Source organism: Mustela putorius, unplaced genomic scaffold, assembly GCF_011764305.1.
Source record: "Mustela putorius furo isolate JIRA1106 unplaced genomic scaffold, ASM1176430v1.1 tig00003858_pilon_pilon_pilon, whole genome shotgun sequence".
In the NCBI taxonomy this organism is placed as follows: domain Eukaryota; kingdom Metazoa; phylum Chordata; class Mammalia; order Carnivora; family Mustelidae; genus Mustela; species Mustela putorius.
In genome coordinates this window covers 20242929-20263205 of record NW_025422010.1, presented here as the reverse complement: position 1 = coordinate 20263205, position 20277 = coordinate 20242929, and the positions used below count along the sequence as shown (strand labels likewise).

The window sequence follows — 20277 nt, the reverse complement described above, 5'->3', positions numbered from 1 at the left end:
GTTTTATGCTTGCAGGAAGTTTATTGACAAAGTACGCTCGGTGGCAGACTCCACCTTGAACGTTGGCTCAAACGGCATCGTATCCAGCATCTGTTAGGAATGTAAACAGCGAGTTGTTTAATCACGAAAGGGAACATGTAAAATGAGTGGCATGACAGAAATGTGAGGTCTACCCTCCCCTTCCTAAAGTCTTATCTAATCATGTAGCGGTCTGTAATTTGCACTGCTATAGCCCAGCATTTCATGCTAAAAACAGCCATTCTGACTATTCCACTGAAAGTCTACAAAGGGGGTGAATGAGAAGGGCACATAGACCTAAGATTTGATAACAGAGTAATCTCCTGAAATACTGTCACTGTGGTACTTGGACCTGCCTGTGAAGGAAATCTAGCTTTTGCCTGTGGGGTATTCAGCATGAAATTCCCAGTGAAGTATCAACTCTTTGGTGTATGGCTTTGACCTTGCATTGTATTATCTTGTCTCCCTGCTTCCTCTAGTGACCTCCTCCTGCCTTCTAGGTTTGTCATTCTTCTGACTTCCTGTTGAGCTGTCAACCCCAGTGTCTGTCCTTCGGATCCGGGGCCCTGAATCATGAGGTCCTCTTAGGTGCCGTCCCCAGCTCCTCCCCACCAGTTTTATTTTGGCCTCCTTGGTATGTCTGAGTCTGCTCTTTCCTGCCTTAGCCCTGGTCTTTAGGCTCTCTGCAAGGCTGGTTCCTTCTTGGGCCTCAGGGGTCAGATGACATCCGGGCCTGAACACCCTAATAAAGGAGGGTCATTGTTGCCCTTACTGTGCTTCACATGGTATCATGAGTTCTCTGTCTGTTCCCACATTGAGGGGGTAGGTCTAGGCCAGGCTATGCCCACACACAGGGAAGGTGGGACAAGCATGGGACAGAAGGTACTAGTGGAATGAAGAACTTAAAGATGATTTGTGAGTAAATGGTCTGATCCAGTTCTTGTCAGTTGTTTAGGTCCTTCAGCTATTTTCTAGCCTGCCCAGTCTGTAAATCTTCACTCTCCAAGGAACAAGCCTCCTACAGTGACAAGGTGCTCCACCGCATCTCTGACCTGTCACCCCTCTCTCCAGTTGGCCCTAGTGCTTGCATCTGGCCCCTGCCCCAACCTACCCCTTCACCTGCAGTTATACAAAATTCCTACCTAATATCTTTTTTCTTGTAAAGCCATCCCTTTTTAGCATCTTCCATGGGGCTAGCTGAAGAACCAGGTATTCAAAGGTGATTGAGTGGATTGGTTCAGGTCTTGGGCCCTGAGTCCTCTATGTGAGTCATCATGGTGCAGCGCACCTACTCTGCATTTCTTAGTAATCCAGGGTAATGAACTTGGGAGATAATAACCACATCACATTTGAGTATGCCCCAACTCTTTGCATATCTCAATTCAATTTCTGTAAATACCTCTATCTCCAGGTCAACAAATGAAAGTACTAGTATGTTAAGGCCCACATATTTTGGTAGGAAGAGTCACCTACCAGTTTTAGGTTTCTGCTCTGCGAACATGGGCAGTAGTCACGGTTATTTCTCCAGCAATACCGTAACTTCCAAAGGGAGTACGTTTGTCACCAGATCCTGAACCTTTTTTGGCTACATCTTCTACTGGGAATGCAACAGAAAGAAAAACTGGGCTTTGTGGCCTGGGGACATCTTGTCCACTTGGAGGAGGACTACCATTCTGGGGATTTGGGGTATGTTTCTGGAATTTCTGATCTGCAGGAACAGCAATGGGTACTTGGACTGCAGCGTATCTCTTCAAGGCATCTGACTGAGAAACAACAGCATGTCCAGGAAGAGGTTTCCAGTCCTGAGCTTCCTGAACATTCGAGCCTACTAAAATAAAAGGTGGGGCACTGGTCTTCTTACTGTCGTCCATCATCACGTAAGTTGGAGAAGTAACTTTCGGTGGCTGCTGCAGAAACTGTGGATCCTTAGGATTGGATAAATAGAGGGTTGCTTGGGGGAAAGGCCCAGGTGCAGGTGGCGGTGATGGGCGACTTTGCTGATTCATATCAGTTAGACAATAAAGGGTCCACATGTTAGAGTATGGTGGTGGTTGTCCTGCTTCGCTTGCTGCTATGGCTAAAAAAAAAAAAAAAATTTGCAGGCATTAAAGGTCGGTCCCTGTATCCGGCACTATGCACAGAAATGTCTTTGTAAATTTTCTTTACATATAAACAAACAGCTCTCATAGTAACATGTGCCATAAAGCATGCTATAGAGAGGGCTAAATCATGTTTGGTAATGTGAAAGACGTGAGGCTCTCTACCACTGGAAAGTGAGAACAGGGTCGTGCTAGCAGGTGGCAGGGGCACTCGAGTTGTGGCTGAAGCTGCGAGCTCATCCGAAACTGCCGGTCCCAGAGCCACCAGCTTGAGACATGGCCACCACAGCGCCTGCACGCAGGGTGTGGAGCGTCCACACTTGGGGCTTTACCAAAAGAATCGATTGAAGTGTATGTGAAGCCAGTGACAAAGCGTTAATGCACCTGCATAGTGAGTTTTTCTTTACTAAAGAAGTCCACACGGGGCCTCCACTTTTGGTCACATTATCACTTATCTCTGGCCCTTGACAGGCCCCATAATCTCACATTAATTGGTCACCACACTCAGGACATCAGAGAATCTAGGACTCAGAACCCCAGAGAGCACCCTCTTTAGGCCAGGCTTGAAATCATAGGTGCGGGACGCCTGGGTGGCTCAGTTGGTTAAGCGGCTGCCTTCAGCTCAGGTCATGATCCCAGCGTCCTGGGATCGAGTCCCACATCGGGCTCCTTGCTCAGCAGGGAGCCTGCTTCTCCCTCTGCCTCTGCCTGCCATTCTGTCTGCCTGTGCTCGCTCTCTCCCCTTCTCTCTCTGATAAATAAAATCTTTAAAAAAAAAAAAAAAAAAAAGAAATCATAGGTGCTAGGTGGCAGGAAAAGGTGTGTTGGTCCCAGAAGGGCTCTTTAAGGGGAAATAAAGACGTCTGGGAGTGCCATCCATCTGCTTAATACCACAGCATCTATGAGGGCAAGTTTAACTGGCCTAATGAAGACTGTACGGTCTTGGAGAACTAAGTCCTAGAAGATGGGATGGAGGTGAAACTTCTTCCTGAGGGAGAGGTGGCATCGGACCCAAATTGTATTGCGTTCCCTGTTTGAACACGGGGCCTCATATCCCTGGTACAGCTTTTCTTCCCCAGAAAAGAACAGAACACTATGCACATGATTAAGCTGGTGAGTTTTCAGTGGCTTCAGATGCGGTCAATGGATCCTTCTGCAAGCCAGTTAGAAAACACGTACAAGCTAGCCTTCCATTTGCAGGCTCCACGTGGTGCTTTAGAAAAAGGGCAAGGCACTGGGGAGCCGGACTTGGGGTGTCACTGCTGCTCCCGCCACAAGGGTTGTGCCTGTCCTGCATGCTAGCTCCCAGTGCTGCCCTCAACCTTTTCAGTGGTGCAGATCCCCGTCATACTGCCAGACAGAATTTGATCCCAAAACACCTGCTTTGGTAACACTTGACCTTTCCGGCTCTGGGAAGAGTCAGTGTGGAAGAGGACTTCTGCAAAAGGGAGCGGGGAAGTCAGCTCCATCTAGCCCTCAAGGGGTGGAGGCGGGAGAGGGCAGACCCAAGTCCATAGTTAGACGGAGGGAGAGATCAAGCCATGTCTGTGTCACAGGCAAGCCCAGGTGATGGCCAGCAGCGCAGCTCGCGGTGGGGATTTTCACACATGGTGGGGGAGCTGACGGGAGGAGACCAGTCCTCTGAGCGGCTCAAGCGGATGGCCAGCCTTTCTGCTGCCGCCGCCTCTGCACTCACCCGTGGGACAGAAGTGTGGCTGAACCGTCCTGTCCGTCCAGCTCTGGAGCTGCCCCCGTGGCTGCAGGAGCCCCCTGGCAGAGAGGCAGGGTCCCGCAGGCTCCCCGCACCCTCTTGCAGAGGCCCCCAACTGCAGGGCGAAAGCAGGGGCGACACACCACCATGTCTCTCACGGGCCACGGGCCACACCTTGGACGGCGTTGTGTGGTTGGAGTTTACACTCACAAGTGAGCAATTTCAGACCAACAGCCCCTGGCCGACATCTGCTACAGCAGATCCAGATCCCAGATTTTGTGCCTGACTCGGGTTTTTCATTCCGTGGGCCATGTCCAAAAGTGCTCGGTGACCCAACTCGGAGGCCAGGCTGGGGGATGTCACTTTAAAATCACTCATCTCATAAGAGTAAAATCTCAAGTACAACAAAGCCCTAACGGAGTTTTGCCATCTTAAAACCTCTTGAAAATCGAGCCTTTTGACCAACCTGGAGGGAGCCCACGTCCGTGGTTACCTGCAATACAGAGGTCACCTGAAAATATAATCGGTAATGTTGTAAGTACCTGATTTTCTTACCTGGCTCCGTCAAACCTTGTTCAAGTGCTGCTTCCCGCTGTGGTTCAGGGTCTGGCTCAGTAAGACCTTCTGGAGGAGGAGGGGGGGCACCACCCGCTGCCCTTCCCTGCGCAGCCGAGAGCACTGCTGTGGCAGCTTCCCCGGAGAGCACGAGTTGGACCTCCATCTCCTGGGCTGCAGAGTTTCCCCAGGACTCCTGCCCAGGGTTGCCAGGGACTAGGGCAGTGAACTCCATTGCAACGCGCAGAGGTTTTTCAGAGCCTACTGCTTGGGTGGAGCCCTCTGCCTCCAGGAGCTGTGCAGGCTGACCTTCCAAAGAGGTGTCAGGGAGCAGAACTGTTGCTTCTGCCTCCATATGGACTGAGGAATTATCCTCCTCCAGCTGTTTTACAGAACGCACAGCTTTCTCAGACATGCCCGTGGCAAGGGCTACAGGTATGGGACTAAGTGGTGGCTCATGTTCTTTAAGAGAAGCAGTGCGATCAGTAAAAGGGATAACTATGTTTTCTGGTATTTGCTCCACGTAAGCGACTCCTTCAATCACAGGCTCATTGTTATAGATAGATGATATGTGAACGAAGGAGGTGACCTCAATATCGGCCTGCAAAGGGACCTCGGGAGCTTGGTCGTAAGCAGGAGGTTCTTGTTCATCCTGCAAGGGGAAGGAGGAAGCCGCTGCTGGTTCAGCTTCATCGTCTTTAGGTTTAGAACCCAAATCTACACGGACAGCTGTTTGGCTCAGAACCTGAAGGACTGACCCCTCTGCAGAACACGCAGCAGGAGTGGCCGCCCCAGCATCTTCGACAGCCTCTGAGCTCAGCGCCTCGTCGGAAAACACAGGCATACTCGTGGCCACGTCCACCATTAACACGTCAGACTGATCAGAATGAACAGATGCAACTTTACCTAACATCTGAGCAGCAAACTGAGCTGGGTCTGCTGGGATGTAAGCGAACTCTGGTGACACAGCTGCCGGAGGTGGTGACGACGGTGGGGTCGTCATCTTAGGGGTAGACAGTTTCGAAGTGGAACCACGAGCTGCTTCAGGTGTCTCCTCGAGCTCCTGGGGCACCTCCGAGTGAACTGATGGGAACTGAGTGGTTTTGTTCATAAACAGTGGTCCAGTGATATTGTCTTCTTCTGTGTCCGTGGATTTCTCCATCCGTGTAGGTTCTTGGGAAACTATAGATGTTTCTTCCTTTTCTTTCATACATTCTGCTTTCTTCTCTTTTGTCGTTCCTTCTGACCACTTCTCTACTAAAAAAGCCACATGGGTTAATAAGCAGATGTCCCTCCCCACCCCAATTTTAAAGCAGTAACAGGTTGAACACTCGGTTGTCAATACACACACAAGCACGGAGGAGTTTTACTCCGTTTCCCAGCATCTGTCATTTAGAATGGGTGCGTAAACTTCCCTGTCCTTACCCGCTCAGAAGACACCTCAGTTCGTCTCCAAAATCAAGAACTCTGTGTAGCACAGTGACAAAACGAGGAAGCAAGTACCACCTTCAGCTGGTCATCGCAACTGCCTAGAACTAAGGAAGCTAGAAACCTCCATGGGTAAAGCTCCTGATCCAAACTCCTACACAAAACCCAGGTGTTCTGGGGGGTGTAGGGGGTGAGGGTAGGGGGTCCCACCTGACCAGTAAGTGATCTAATCTTCAGCTGACATAATGGGTTCTTAATGAAACAAATACTGTCATGTCAATAAAGGCAGTCCTCAATGTAAGAAAACTGGTATTATATAGCATTTAATAGTGAATGGGACAATGGGGCCTATAAAATATTTTGACATTAGGAAACATCATCTAGTCTAACCTAAAAATGGTAGCACTTGCTGGTAAGGTGTGATAACGCAGCAGCTAAAGAACTGACCCAGAGAGGCAGAAAGAGAACTCTGGATCCATCAGTGGCTGCAGCGACTCCTCAGGCATGAGGGCATTCCCCTGGCTTGGGAGGTCGAGACAGCTAATGACCTAGAAGAGCTCCTAGGTTAGGGGAACCCTTTCCTCTGCTCAGCACCTTCCTGTCCCCCACACCCCTTCCTTATCGCACGCTTTCACAGCTGCTTGTTCTACTAAGGGTTTTCACTTGGGGAAGCATTTCCCTCATATCATAATGAAATCGGCAGGAAAGGCAGAAAGTGGGTGTGTTTCAGCTTTGTTCTTACTCCTTGCACAGTCTGTGTCTGTATTCCTCGGCTGTGACCTTCTTGGGCTCTCATTGCATATCAGGGCCTCATAAGCCTCTTCATATCGGCTGGACCCAAGCCCACCGCCCCCGGCAGCACCCCACTTCTGATATCCCCTCAGCATCTATTCTCCTGCCAGCTTTTCCCTGCTAAGCCTCAAGCCATCCTCCACACACAGGCAGCTCAAGAGTTGGCCAGCAACCCAAAGGAAGTGGATTTGCAGACTTGGGGGATCCTTCCCTGCAAACACCCCCTCTCTGATACTTTGTTGCCCAAATCCCAGCCATATTAGTAGCCCCAAACTCTGCTGCTCCATTTTCTCTTCCCAGACGCACTTCCACTCTGTGCTTGGCTTCGCTTTCCTGGTATAAGAAATTGGAAAATGCTGCTAAGGTGATGAGGGGGCTCACTTTCTGTGAATCTCATCTCCCAGGGATCCAGGCACTGGACTTTGTTTTATAGAATTGCTCCAGCTTTTATGATGGTTGAGGATAGGAGGCTAAGTGTGCCAGCAGCCCCTCCGTCATGGCTGAAGCTGAAATCTCTCTCCCTCCACTGACTTTCACCTAGCTCAGTGTCTGGCAATGGGCAGGAATTTACAGATTTGTTAAATAAAATAATGAACTGGACTTTACAGATAGGTGGGATTTGAAAGGTACACGGCAGCTCCTGGAGAAGGAAGTAGCATAAACCAAAAATCGGGCAGTAACAGGCTGTCTGGTGCATGGAGAGGGAGATGATGGCAAAGGTAGGAGGGTTCAGATCGCAGAGCGCTTTCTTTGCACGACCTGGTCTTGGAAAGGGATCAAAATTTACACACTGACAGACATGTCAGAAAGCATTACTTTACTTTCTCTATTTGCATTAAAATGCTTGTTTCCAAATGGTAAAATGTACCTGATCTAGGTTAAAAATACTAAAACATTAAAAATACTTAAGTCTCTTCTGGCTAATTAAGTCAGCCTTTTAGGGGTACTTAGTACTTAGCAAAGGTTCTGCCACTTCTAAAGAAGGAAACAAAATGCTGGAGTAAGCGCTGGTTCTGATCCATGTTGCTCTTTGCCGACTCTTGGTGGCCTTGAGGAGAGCCACCACTCCTACTGCTTGGGCCCCGCGTGTTAGTCCCGGACTTGGCTGTATTCGCTGAAGGATTTCCACTTTGTGGGAAATGTGGCTTGTTATTTCCTGGGAGATCCCTTTCCTAATTTAATTTGTTCCTCTTTAGCATCGGAGGCCCAGCTGCCAGTTTTTATTTAGCCCCAGCGTGAACATTACGTGCTGCAGCTCTCTGCTGGCGTGGCGAGTAACTTCACTACGTCCCAGCCCGATTCCCTGCTAGTCAGCACTCGGGGACCACTGGGACACAGCTGGACAACTACCAGCCACATGCGGGCCCTGGGACACCAGACATCTTACCTCTGGCCCAGCTGAGACAGACCCTCCATGATTTCTAATCTACAGCTTCAAATTTATTCTTTCAGTAATTACGGACTGAACATCTGAGCATGACGATTACAGTGTGGCTGCTGAACGGAGCACGGGTTATGTTAGACGCAGTGTCACACTCACCATGCAGCTGCTCTGAGAGGCACCCGGGAAAGCAAAGCACAAGCCTTACGTTTGGATTTTAGAGAAGTCCAGTCAGAGATTCTCCCCCATCTTCCTTACAACAACTTCCAGTCTCAGCTAGCACTTCATGTCCACTGCCCACGCCCTGAACCACAGTCCCACGCCAGGAAGGACTTCCCGTTTCCCGACCCTTCGCAGCTGGAAAGGAGCTTATATCCTATGGCATATATAAAATAAAGACTTGATTCTGGTATCTTGGGCTCTTAAAAGTCAGCTCTGCAAATTCCAAGAAAATCTTCCCTCAACGAAAACAGGCTCCTGAAAAACTCCAAAGTGTTTTTTACTATGAACTTTGGAAACTCACTACTGAGTAAAATGGCTTCCAAACTGTATTTGCATTTTCCCCTAAAGCAAATGAACACATCAATGGGTAGAGATGAACGGAGCGAAGAACAATGGGAGGCTATCTGAAATCAATGTACACTAGCTTAATGTTTTTCAGAATTATCCCTGTGACACTGAAGGGTTTGGATTTTGTGAACAACAGGGCACTGTCAACGTTCCTAGACAGCAGAGAGCTACAGTTAGCTGCTCAGGTCCAAGATGTTCTTCCTGCCCGTACTGACCCTTGTGTCCTAGTGTCCCTGACCCCCTTGTCCTCATTTTCCTGGTCTGCTATATCTGCTTCCTCTCTTACTCCTAATCCTGTATTTCTGTCCTAGGCTGCTAATCTGACCCCAACTCTTGACAGTACCATCGACTGGGTCCATGATTTATTGTTCTTCTTTAGTATGGACTATTCCCCAATTGATTAATCTTACCACAATGGAAAAGCATAAAACACCCCAGTCCCCCTCCCAGTATCACAACCAGATAATTATTTGAACGTTTTTTAAACTTAATGAAATTCTTACCTGTGTACAAATCACCACCCTGTCTAGGCAAATATGAGACTTCAAAAAATACAAAGGACCATTCTGGCACAGTACATCCCCGTTTAGGGAATCGGTATAGCCTTACATAAAAAAAAAATGCCCAGGAAAGTGCAGAGTAGCACCAGAGCTTCACAAAATTTAGTATAGATTGTTCTGAAATTGATACATTTCTCATTTATTTAATAAGAGAGAATGGCCACAAGTATGTGTAACCAACTGTGAAAATAATGTATGAAAATAGAATTTGGCATAAGAATTAAACTAAAAACATTATGAATATTTAATATGAATAAATAAGACATTTAATGGTATGCATAGCTGCTATGGTGCTGCATAGAAATTGAAATTGGGCCCAATGATCAGCAGCAGTGCGTGATTATAATTACTATTTTATGGCCAAACCAAGAATGTCCAGGATCAGTAAGAAAAGTTAATGGGTTGGGGTGCCTGGGTGGCTCAGTGGGTTAAGTGTCTGCCTTCAGCCTGGGTCATGTTCCCAGGGCCCTGAGATAGAGCCCCACATCAGGCTCCCTCTCCCCACTTGTGCTTTCTCTCACTATCTCTGTCACTATCTGTGTCTCTCAAAGAAACAAAATCTTAAAAAAAAAAAAATTAACAGGTTAACTCAGTTGCGCTAGGCTTTCTTGATTCTTCCAAAGAGTTAGCTATTTCCTGCCTTTGTTGGGAGCAGGAGAGGGCTGGTACTAAAAACTAGACTCAGTAAAGCTGAAGAGGATGGAAGGTGATGGTGTTGAGATTTCATCTGCCTCTCCACATGGGGAAACCACTGCCCTCTTCTCACAGAGTGGTGAAAAAGTGAGAACTAGCACAATCTGGCCTCAGGCTCTACACAAGAAAGTGACCACAGAGGAAGTGGAAGAGGAGATACTATGGGGAAAGGGAGCTGAAGTCCCTCTCCACTTTCAGTTCAAGAATTTAAAGTTTTTCCAGAGGGATCAGAGAATATTATTTACTATGGAAAGAGTATGAGTTATGCTGCTAGGAAGATCTAGGTTTCGATCCTAACCTGGCAATTAATTTTTAGAAGCTTACAAGTTTTTTTAATCATGCCCAAGCATCAGATTTCTACGTAAAATTGTAATGATGTTACCTTATAAAGTTGCCTTGATTGACAAAATATATTTAAGGACCTAGGACAAAATATCTCACTTCATTTTACTTCACAAATACACCTTTTTCCCCCACTACGGATTGAAGCTTTGTGGCAGCCCTATGTCAGTCTAGGATGACTGGCTGTTCCTCCATCTTTCTCCCTCCCCTGGAACCTCCCTAATTCCCAGAAACAACAATATTGAAATTAGGCCAAAGAATAACCCTATAATGGCCTCTAAGTGTTCAAGTGAAAGTAAGAGAGAGCCACATGTCTCGCATATTAAATCAAAAGCTAGAAATGATTAAGCTTAGTGAGGAAGGCATTTGAAAATTGAGACAGGCCAAAAGCGAGGCCTCTTATGCCAACCAGTTAGAGAAGTTGTGAATGCAAAGGAAAAGTTCTTAAAGGAAAACTGAAAGTGAACACACAAATGATAAGCCAAACAGCCTTACTACTGAGATGGAGAAGGTCTGAGTGGTCTGGATAGGCCAAACCAGCCACAACGTTCCCTTAAGCCAAAGCCTAGTCCAGAGCCAGGTCTGGACTCTCTTCAGTTCTGTGAAGGCTGAGAGAGGTGAGGAAGCTGCAGGAGAGAAGTCTGAAGCTGGTGGATGGTGGATGGTGAGGTTTAAGGCAAGAAGCTGCCTCTGTGACATAACAATGCAAGGTGAAGCAGCAAGTGCAGATGGAGAAGCTGCAGCAAGTGACCCAGAAGCTCTAAGATCATCAACAAAGGTGACTACACTAAACAATAGATTTTCAATGTAGATGAAACATTCTGACAGTAAAAGATGATATCTAGGACTTTGGTGGCTAGACAGGAAAAGGCAATGCCTGGCTTCAAAGCTTCAAAGCACAGGCTGACTGTCTTGTTAGGTTACTGCAGTTGGGGACTTCAAGTTGAAGCCAAAGCTAGGGCCCAATCCTAGGGCCCTGAAGAATTATGCTAAATCTGCTCTGCCTGTGCTCTAGAAATGAACAATAAAGCCTAGATGACATCATGTCTGTTTATACCATGGTTTACTGAAGAGTTTAAGCCCACTGTTGAAACTTGTTTTTCAGAATAAAAGATTCCTTTCAAAATAGTACAGCTCACTGACAACGCACCTGGTGACCCGAGAGCTCTGATGGAGATGTACAACGAATGTGTTTTTCATGCCTGCTAATATATCAGCTCTGCAGTCCATGAACCAAGAAGTCATTTCAACTTTCAAGTCTCATTATTTAAGAAATGCCTTTCATAAGGCTATCATTGTAAAAGATAAGGATTCCTTGGATGGATCTGGGTGAAGTCAGATTAAACCTTCTGTAAAGGATTCACCATTCTAGATGCCATTAAAAACATCTATGATTCATAGGATGAGGTCAAAATATCACATTATGAGGAGTCTGGAAGAAGTTGACTTCAACCCCCCTGGGTGACTTGGAGGGGTTCCAGACTTCCGTAGAGGAAGTCACTGAAGATGTGGCTGCATGGCTGCAAGTTCAAGATCAAACTTGAATGGATGAGGAGTTGCTTCTAATGGATAAGCAAGGAAAGTCCTTTCCTGAGATGGAATCTACAATCCTGGTGAAGATGCTGTGACGATTGTTGAAATGACAACAACAGATATACGGTATTCTATAAACTTAGTTGATCAAGCAGCAGCAGGGTTGAGATTGACTCTAATTTTGAAAAAAGTTCTAGGCATAAATGCTATCAAACAGTATCACATGCCACAGAGAAATCATTCATGAAAGGAAGCATCATTCAGTGCAGCAAACTTCACTCAAGACTTATTTTAAGAAACTGCCACAGACACCCCAACCTTCAGAAACCACCACCCTGATCAGTCAGCAGCCGCCAACATCAAGGCATCTCTCTGGAAGCTCAGATGGTAGTTAGCATTTTTTAGCAATAAAGTATTTTTTAAATTAAGATATGTACACTGGTTTCTTTTTTAGACATGTTATTGCACACTTGATTATAGTATAAACATAACTTCTATAGGCACTGGAAAACCAAAAGAGTTCATTTAACTGGCGTTAGTGCAATATTCGCTTTATGGTGATCTGGACCTGAACCCACAGTATCTCCAAGGTATGCCTGTACTTGCTAATTCCATTCCTCTTTCCCTTCTTTTCCTACCTGTGATGTAGTAAGTGGTAGAACTTAAAATTCTTTTGCCTTAAAAGATCACCTGAGTTTCTAAAATTCCCTCCATTAGGGGCACCTGGGTGGCTCAGGTCATGATCCCAGGGTCCTGGGATTGAGCCCCACATTGGGCTTTCTGCCCAGCAGGGAATCTGCTTCCTCCTCTCTCTGCCTACTTGTGATCTTTGTCTGTCAAATAAATAAAATATTTTTTTAAAAATTCCTCTCAGTTAATGATTCAGTACTATTTAATGAATAAACTCTCCTGAGAAGGCTGAAAAAATAGGGGCACTTTCACTGATTCACATGGTAGTGAGATCTGTTTCATCCAACTGCAGAAAAACAAGAGGATCCACAGAAGTGTTCTGCAGCATGAACTGCTTTGGAAATAGGCATATGCCACAAGGGATCCCGGACAGAGCCAGGGACCATCCTAAAGGTCCTAGGCTCTGGAAAATGGTGGAAGCGATGAAAGAACAGAGAAGTAAGAAAAGTTTGCTCTCATGTCTGGTTCTTTTCCTCCTCCCTCTTCCATTACCTGAGTTTACATGAGTTTTTAAAGGCGCAGAGGAGAAGGGTAAACACTACTGGTCCTATAAAGAAGCCTGCCAAATATGGGCTTCCTTCCGAGAAAAATCCAGGATGAAGTGTTCAAATAAAACAAATGATATGTGCAGGGATGTACTGTGGATATAAAACAAATGTCTTTCATGCTCATGTCTAATACCTGGGAGTTAAATGGGGACAAATGCACCAGGGATGAATGTGAGACTCTGCCCCACCTTACCAAATGCTAATACCTGATGCTCTCATGCTGAAGAGACTGAAAGACCAGAATGAGGGTCAACTGACCTAGTCCTCAAAGAATGGTCCATGTTCCCATATTACAAATCATGGAAAGCCTGGGAGAGCCACAATCCCTAGGACCAGCAGAGCATGTAGGATCTTACAGGCACCACCATCCATACCTGGCACAGGGATCCACATAAGGGAAGTGTATTTAAAGGAAAAGATGTGGGGCGCGTGGGTGGCTCAGTGGATTAAAGCCTCTGCCTTCAGCTCAGGTCATGATCTCAGGGTCCTGGGATTGAGCCCTGCTTTGGGCTCTCTGCTCAGCAGGGAGCCTGCTTCCTTCCTCTCTCTCTGCCTGCCTCTCTGCCTGCTTGTGATCTCTTGTCTGCCAAATGAATAAATAAAATCTTAAACAAAAAAAAAAAAAAAAAAAGGAAAAGATGCCACTTGTTCTATTCACATTTTCCTTGTAGAAAACTAAACCACCATGCAGCAAATTTGCTTGGCACTCCCACAGGAATAGCAGTTGAGGAATTAAACCATTTGGAAGATAGGAGGATGTCACTCGGGAGGAAATGCCCTACCAAATGGAAACCTTAAGATGTATATCCATAGATAGTCCCTCTTTAGCCCCGAGTGATGCTTTCCTGGATGCAGATGGAATCGTGCAGGATCTATGTTACAACCTAAGTTAATGGATGCTTTGCCAATATGAAATCAGTTGATAGGACAATAAAAGTCAGATAAATGAGCCAAACTGGTTTTAGATAGTAACAAAGAGCTCTATGTTTTCTAGTCATACCTTCATGTTACCTTCTCATCTCCCTGGTAAACTAGAACACACAATGTTCATTTTATTCTACTACCCAAGAGCAATCTGTCTCTACAGCCATACAGTGAACTCACTTTTAGGATTATTTGCATGTTATGTAAATTGCCTTGGTATCTGTAGTTACTGGAGGAGAAAAGCATTTACTTCCCTCTTCTTACCTCTACGGGAAGTATAGCTATCCCATCAGCCCAGTCTGTTAATTAAACTAATCCACATTAGTTTAGTCCACTTGCTAAACTGAATGGTGGGTAAGTTTCTCAGTAAACAAATCTGTCTCAAAAGCTACCAGTTAATTACCTCCCCTCATAAAGATTCACCAACTTTACCATCCTTCTCAAACATAGGAAGCCTGCTTACTCCTAAGGCTCTCAAACATAGCTCCTGGTGTAGAGGGCATGAGTACAAGCCTGCCATTACCTTGACTTCTTGAGAAACCAGCCTGATAGGGAAGGGGAGAATGGTCCGTGTTCTAGCACTTGTCTGAATCCTGCTGGTGGCAAGCAAAGCCCAGACCTGCATCCCATGGTAAGCTGAGATGCCATCAGGACCCTGCAGGGAAGCGGTCAGACTCGAGAGTAAATATTCCAGAACCACAGCGCTTCACTCTCCTGCCCCTTCACAAATGCTGATTCTTTGCTGGTTTTAGTCTTGTTCTGTTGGGAGTATATCTTTCACTGCAGATCCAAATCCTCGTTTTTTACATTTTCCTAGGTTCTACTCCTGACTTCTCCCTAGCTTGACTAGGTTATGTATTGGCATCACCAAACTGGCAGAGTATAAAAGTAGCTCAGCCTCACCTGATCCTACCTTTTCTTTACAGTCATTCCAAAATATTGGCTAGCAAATGCAGCAAAAACTATTTCCTTATTTCCCTCACTGACCACAAGTCTGTTTTCCCCACAAAATTCTGCCAAAAGCACTTCTTACCATTCTTTTAGATGTGTGTGCCTGTCCTTGGGATGACCGATGTATCCCCTTTGCTTTGATTCTCCCACCATGTCAACTTTGCCTCTTTTTTTAAAATTTCCTTTTCTTTCTTTTTTTTTTTTTTTTAAGATTTTATTTATTTACATGACAGACAGAGATCACAAGTAGGCAGAGAGAGAGGAGGAAGCAGGCTCCTTGCTGAGCCCAATGCGGGGCTCGAGGGGCTCGATCCCAGGACCTGAGCCAAAGGCAGAGGCTTTAACCCACTGAGCCACCCAGGCACCCCGCCTTTTTTTTTTTTTCGTTGCTCTTCTGTCAATGCAATTTCATGCTGTCATGTTTACATAGGCATTTACACATACACACTTAAAACACAACTTCTCTTCTAAGCAGAGGGATCGCCCTAAGCCACAGAGATGGCTGGAGAAGACACTTTCTAGGAAAAACTTCTCTTCACTATCTAGAGACTCTTAGAACAGAAAAGGTGGTCATTAACACCTAATTAATCCCCTGCCCTCCAACTGGACTGCAGGTAACCTATCACAAGGAGGAAAAGAAAAAAGGAAGTTTCTTTGTTTAATAAAATCTTCCAAGAAGAATGTTTATACAACTTTCCTATATAGTATATCTCATTATCATTTAGTCTTTATTATTACAACATCCAATTTTCTTCAAAGTTCAGTGTACTTCCTTTAGGATGGGGGCATTGAAAAGGGTTTCGGGGCGCCCTGGTGGCTCAGTGGGTTAAAGCCTCTGCCTTCAGCTCAGGTCATGATCTCAGGGTCCTGGGATTGAGCCCCTGCATCAGGCTCTCTGCTCAGCAGGGAGGCTGCTTCGTCCTCTCTCTCTCTGCCTGCCTCTCTGCCTGCTTGTGATCTCTGTCAAATAAATTAAAAAAAAAAAAAATCTTAAAAAAAAAAAAGAAAAAGAAAAGGGTTTCACTCATAGCTTATCCACACTGAGGTCTCATTGTACCAAATGGTTTGAAGGTTGAGTCTTTCCTATTTTTGTCTTTTAAAGATTTAAAATCCTCCAGACTTATCTCCAGATTTTTAAAAAATGGATCAAATAATTAAATAATCACATGGATGGTTTATTTTTCAAAACAGAGTGATTAAACAAAAAATATTTATAGGCACCATTCTTAAACATATGGTGGTAATGATGCAATAATTTATAACTAGGATTAGTCAACTGTTAACTTACCTTTAATCTGATGAAATTGTTTAACAAGATCTTTTATATCCAGAGAAGTATTCCCTGAAGGAATAAATACAGGAAATTAGATACATAAAATGTCCAATTTAAAATGCCTTCCTTTTCAAAGCAACACGTATATAATCTAAAGGAATAACAAACCTTCTCTAAACACAATAAGTTCTTTAAAATAAACTGCTGCGAACTGGGTGATGTTTGGTGGATTGGTTTTGAGAACGGCTCTGCTGACTCCTTCAAGCAGAGTCTTGAGGCCATAAGGTACGACAAGTCTGGGCTTTGAAGAAATCATTTTGGCAGGATGTCTGTAATCTCAACTATAATGAAGAAAAACAAAGTCTTATAGTATATATTTTTTTACTGAAATATTCATGAGATAACTGTAGTTTCTATGAATAAACCTATCTCCTATTGAAATTGTTAGCTTGAGTTTAACCTCTAGGCATTTATTCTAACAAAAATGAGCTAATTACACACACATACACACACACACACACACAGTAGATTATGTGCAGATGAGTGATATGGTACTATTAAGGAAACCCATGAGAAAAGCCCTGCCAAGAACTCTAGGATCATACTAAAAACAAAGAAGGAAAAATCAAGCAACCAAACAAAACTTGTTCTTGTAAAATTCAGTAAATATTTTGTACAGAATTTCCAGAAAGATAAATTAAGGTCATATGTCTGTGTATACACAAGATCCTTCAAAACTACATAGGGGCACTGGCTTTTTTGTGCCTTCATCAAATACAATTGTAGAATAGGGTTTTTCTACAAGAAAATCTCTTTTGCCTCCTTTTTCTAAATCTACCCCTGGACACATCAATTAGCTTTCAATATACAGTTTTTAGCTTTAAATTTAATTTTGCCTTAACACTAATCAGAATAGGAATAAGTTACTTGTGGTATCATGCCACCCACCGCCATATGCCTCTCTTTCTCATATCCTCCCTTAACCTCTGCCCTTGTTTTCCCCTCATTCCCCCTCCTCCACCCTTTCTGGATTTTAAGTGGTACCAAGGGTATTGCATAGTCTAACCTGCAATGCTCAGGAGTTGCAGAGGTTGCCATTCTAATCTGTGTGTCAGTGTGTGTGTGTGTGTATTGTTTCATTGTAGAAAATGATTTAAGGTTTATAAAAGAACAAAATTATTTAAGGAAATGAGTTCAGTGGTAAGGGCAAATTATGGTAGAAAAGATATGATGAAGCTACAGGTAAGGTTATATCCCAAGACAAGCCATAGGCCCTACACTTTCATAGAGATGGGAGTGTCAGATCAGCCCTTGAACTACCCAACAGACATTACAAAATAGGAAACAGTTGGTTAAATGATCGGTCTTTCCTGAGATAAAAAAACCAAATCAGCTGCCTGGGTGAATCACAGGTACTGTGAACACTGAGACCCAGGAGAAATTTCTCCTATGGGTCCTTATAAAGGGGAGAATACTGTGAGATAATGAATCATGTCAACAACATCCCTACAATAAAGAGAGTAATGAGTTTCATGGGGCTAAGCTGCACAGTTACAGCAATTATACAAGGAGCCAACCTCTAATAAAAAGTAATGTGTCATAGCAAAATGCTGAATATTTAAAAGCGCATTTTGTCTTCCCAAAGGTCAGGGGAGAAAATGAATCTCTATTGGCCAAAGCAAACCCTTTGAGGATATCATTAAGTGTACTGAATCCTTTAATGAAAACCTACTCTTAGAGTAAGTCAACGGGACCTTTACGAAATTAAACCATCTTTTAAAAAAAACTACTGGCGCAGCTTTGGCAAGCCCACATGCTAAACGTCAAGGGACATAGGCAGTAATTTTATGTATGATCCATGTATATACTTATATTCTATTTGTGTGTACGTGTATGATTTTTTCAAGTACACCCTTGGCACTCCAGTGAGGGTAGGTAAGTCGTGTTTGGAAACGTGGCTTACTAACAGCCGTGGTTGAGCTACCAAAACACCCTTCCTGCAGGCAGTGAGCAGCTGATGTCACCAACCATGGAGAATGGCCGTACAGTGATCCTACTGGTTCTCAGCGCAGGTGCTAGCCGCGCCCCCACCCACACCAGACTCTGGGACCTGGGATGCCGCCGAGCATCCTACAACACAGTCCCATGCAAAAAACCTTCCTGAGCAAGTTGAGAAATACTGACTGGGAAAGGAAGCAAGCTTACATCAACGGGTACTCACACACACCTACACTGAAGAACGCTGAACAGTGACCGCCTAACTGTTCCCACAACTCTCCTTTAAAAAAATGTCAAATACCAGTTTTAGGACCCCGACCCCCATGCTGAACCATGAGCTCCCAGTTTACCCATCCCCCCAGCGCTAACGCCTGAGCAGGAGGCAGAGGACGAGGGAGTGGGGGCTTCGGGGCCACTGGAAACGTTCAACAGGACACATCACTCATTCGCTCAGGACCTACGCCAGGGTCTGGGCTCGGTTTGCCGTTGGATTTGTTTGGTGACAAGGGCACCGAAATGGAGAGCGGGTCCGGTTCCGCGTCCTCTAGCTTTGGAGGTGCAGGTGGCAGACTCTCCGCCCAGATCCGGCACCTCCGCCACACTCGCCGGTTGGGCTGCCCTTCCCCACCCGGCTCCCCTTCCGGAGGCCCTCCGCCTTCCCCCACACTGGAAGAACTGTCCACCGAGCCCACTGCGCAGGCGCCCCGAGAGCCTAACTGCCTCCTGGCCACACGGTGGGGGGGCCTTTTCTCCAGATTCGCCCCACCTTCTCCTTTCCGGCTGTGCTCTAAAGAGCTTCCTCGTTGCCCCCTTGCCGGCGGCTCCTGTAGGACCCCGGGCTCCCTGCGGAGCTTTTATATCCCTGCTGACGTCAGGCCGTGCGTCACAAAGCCCCTCCCTCCCTCCGAGGGCTCCAGCCCCCAGGGAAGGAGGCGGAGCCTGAGTGCTCCCAGCCAATGGGGACGCCGAAGGGGAGCCGAAGGGAACAAAGGCTGGAACTCTGAGAACCTAGCCGGGGAGTCGCCTCGCGTTTTCTGACAGAAGACGAACGGGCGTAGGGAAACGGGCGTTTTCAAACGGCCAGGAGTCGGTCAGGGCGACGGCCTCTTCGCTTTTGGTCGCACAATATAAAAAAAGAGCTGTTGTATTAGGAAAGAGAAATAGATTTATGGCAGTTCTCGCCGTCACCACCGCGCCTCTTCACATCACTCCCCCACCTCACCCGTTAACTCTCAGTCACCTTTCCGAAGACTAATTTTAGTCACGTTATACAGAACACACACTACTATAAAGAGAACGAACAATTTCCCGCAGCACAGTACTTTCCCTCTTGAGACCATCCCCTGTGGAGAGACCTTGGTATTAACCCTTAAGATTCCAGTTTCCCTTAATTACAGTTTTGCAATACCCGGGGCACAAGGCATCCTCCCACAACCACCAGCGGGACAGGGAAGGCTGCGTCCTTCCAAAAACCTGTTCTCTCACCATTCTGGCTCACAGGTTTGTACCGAGCCTTAACCTCCATCATAACCATGAAGACCAAGGCTTCATTGTAATCCATTTTCATATATTTAAAAAGGAAATCTACCATGAAATAATATATTCAGGGCATCCATCTGATAAAACCTTTTTTTTTTTTTTTTTTTTTTTTTTAAAACTCAAACAGTTAAGGCTTCCAGAGCTCTTTAAAATAAAAAAGGTCATGCTGAGGCTCTGGTGTATACCTATGCTGCACGGAGCACTTCCTACGGATATTAATTCATCCATATAATTATTACTGAATGCCCCTTATGTGGCAGGCTCCCTCTTCTCATAAAGATTATATTTTAAAAGGAGAAAAGTTAATTTTAGATTTCGAGTGTGAGGACAGGTCTGCAGATGGTACATTCTTTTGGTCCATCACTACCCTCCAGCCCCACTTTGGTAGAGAAAAGTGAAATGAAGCTTCCATGATTTCTGATGGTTCACAATATATTTAACCAACAAAGACAGAAAATGACCTACTACAACCCCCTCAGTACAAACCCCATTTGTGGTGTCTTCGGGAATTAAGAGACATTTATGCTTATGTAGCCGGACCTTGACAGGCCATCCTGGACACACAGGTGTTATATACTGTGCAGAATATCTGAGACTCACGTCAAGCCCTTACTCTTTCCACAGTTCTTCAATAACTGCTTTGTCCAAGTCCCTCTGAAATGCAAAATTTTA

At 45.4% G+C, this 20277-nt stretch overlaps 1 protein-coding gene across 5 annotated transcripts; it reads right to left on the bottom strand.

Annotated features, from left to right (window-relative positions):
* Window position 1: 1 nt before the first annotated feature.
* CABYR (calcium binding tyrosine phosphorylation regulated) lies at window positions 2–19662 on the bottom strand. Of its 5 annotated transcripts, none has more exons than XM_013051471.2 (6): window positions 18833–19662; window positions 16237–16409; window positions 16084–16137; window positions 4384–5637; window positions 1492–2095; window positions 2–90 (listed from the first exon to the last, which is right to left on the bottom strand). In XM_013051471.2, exons 2-5 carry the CDS (start codon window positions 16382–16384, stop codon window positions 1497–1499), a joined length of 2055 nt encoding a protein of 684 aa, XP_012906925.1. In that variant the 5' UTR covers window positions 16385–16409; window positions 18833–19662; the 3' UTR covers window positions 2–90; window positions 1492–1496. The 5 variants fall into 5 exon arrangements, with proteins under 5 accessions (XP_012906925.1, XP_012906923.1, XP_012906926.1 ...); XM_013051469.2 differs by having other exon boundaries at window positions 4384–5640; window positions 18833–19659; XM_013051472.2 differs by having other exon boundaries at window positions 5290–5640; window positions 18833–19637.
* Between the last annotated feature and the right edge of the window lie 615 nt (window positions 19663–20277).

Excerpts from the sequence above, each read along its gene's own strand:
- CABYR (XM_013051469.2), bottom strand. The coding sequence starts at position 16,384 with ATGATTTCTTCAAAGCCCAGACTTGTCGTACCTTATGGCCTCAAGACT. Across the intron at positions 16,138-16,236 it reads ACTTATTGTGTTTAGAGAAG|GGAATACTTCTCTGGATATA; the intron begins GTTTGTTATTCC and ends TTATTCCTTCAG. Across the intron at positions 2,096-4,383 it reads ACAAGGTTTGACGGAGCCAG|CCATAGCAGCAAGCGAAGCA; the intron begins GTAAGAAAATCA and ends TTTTTTTTTTAG.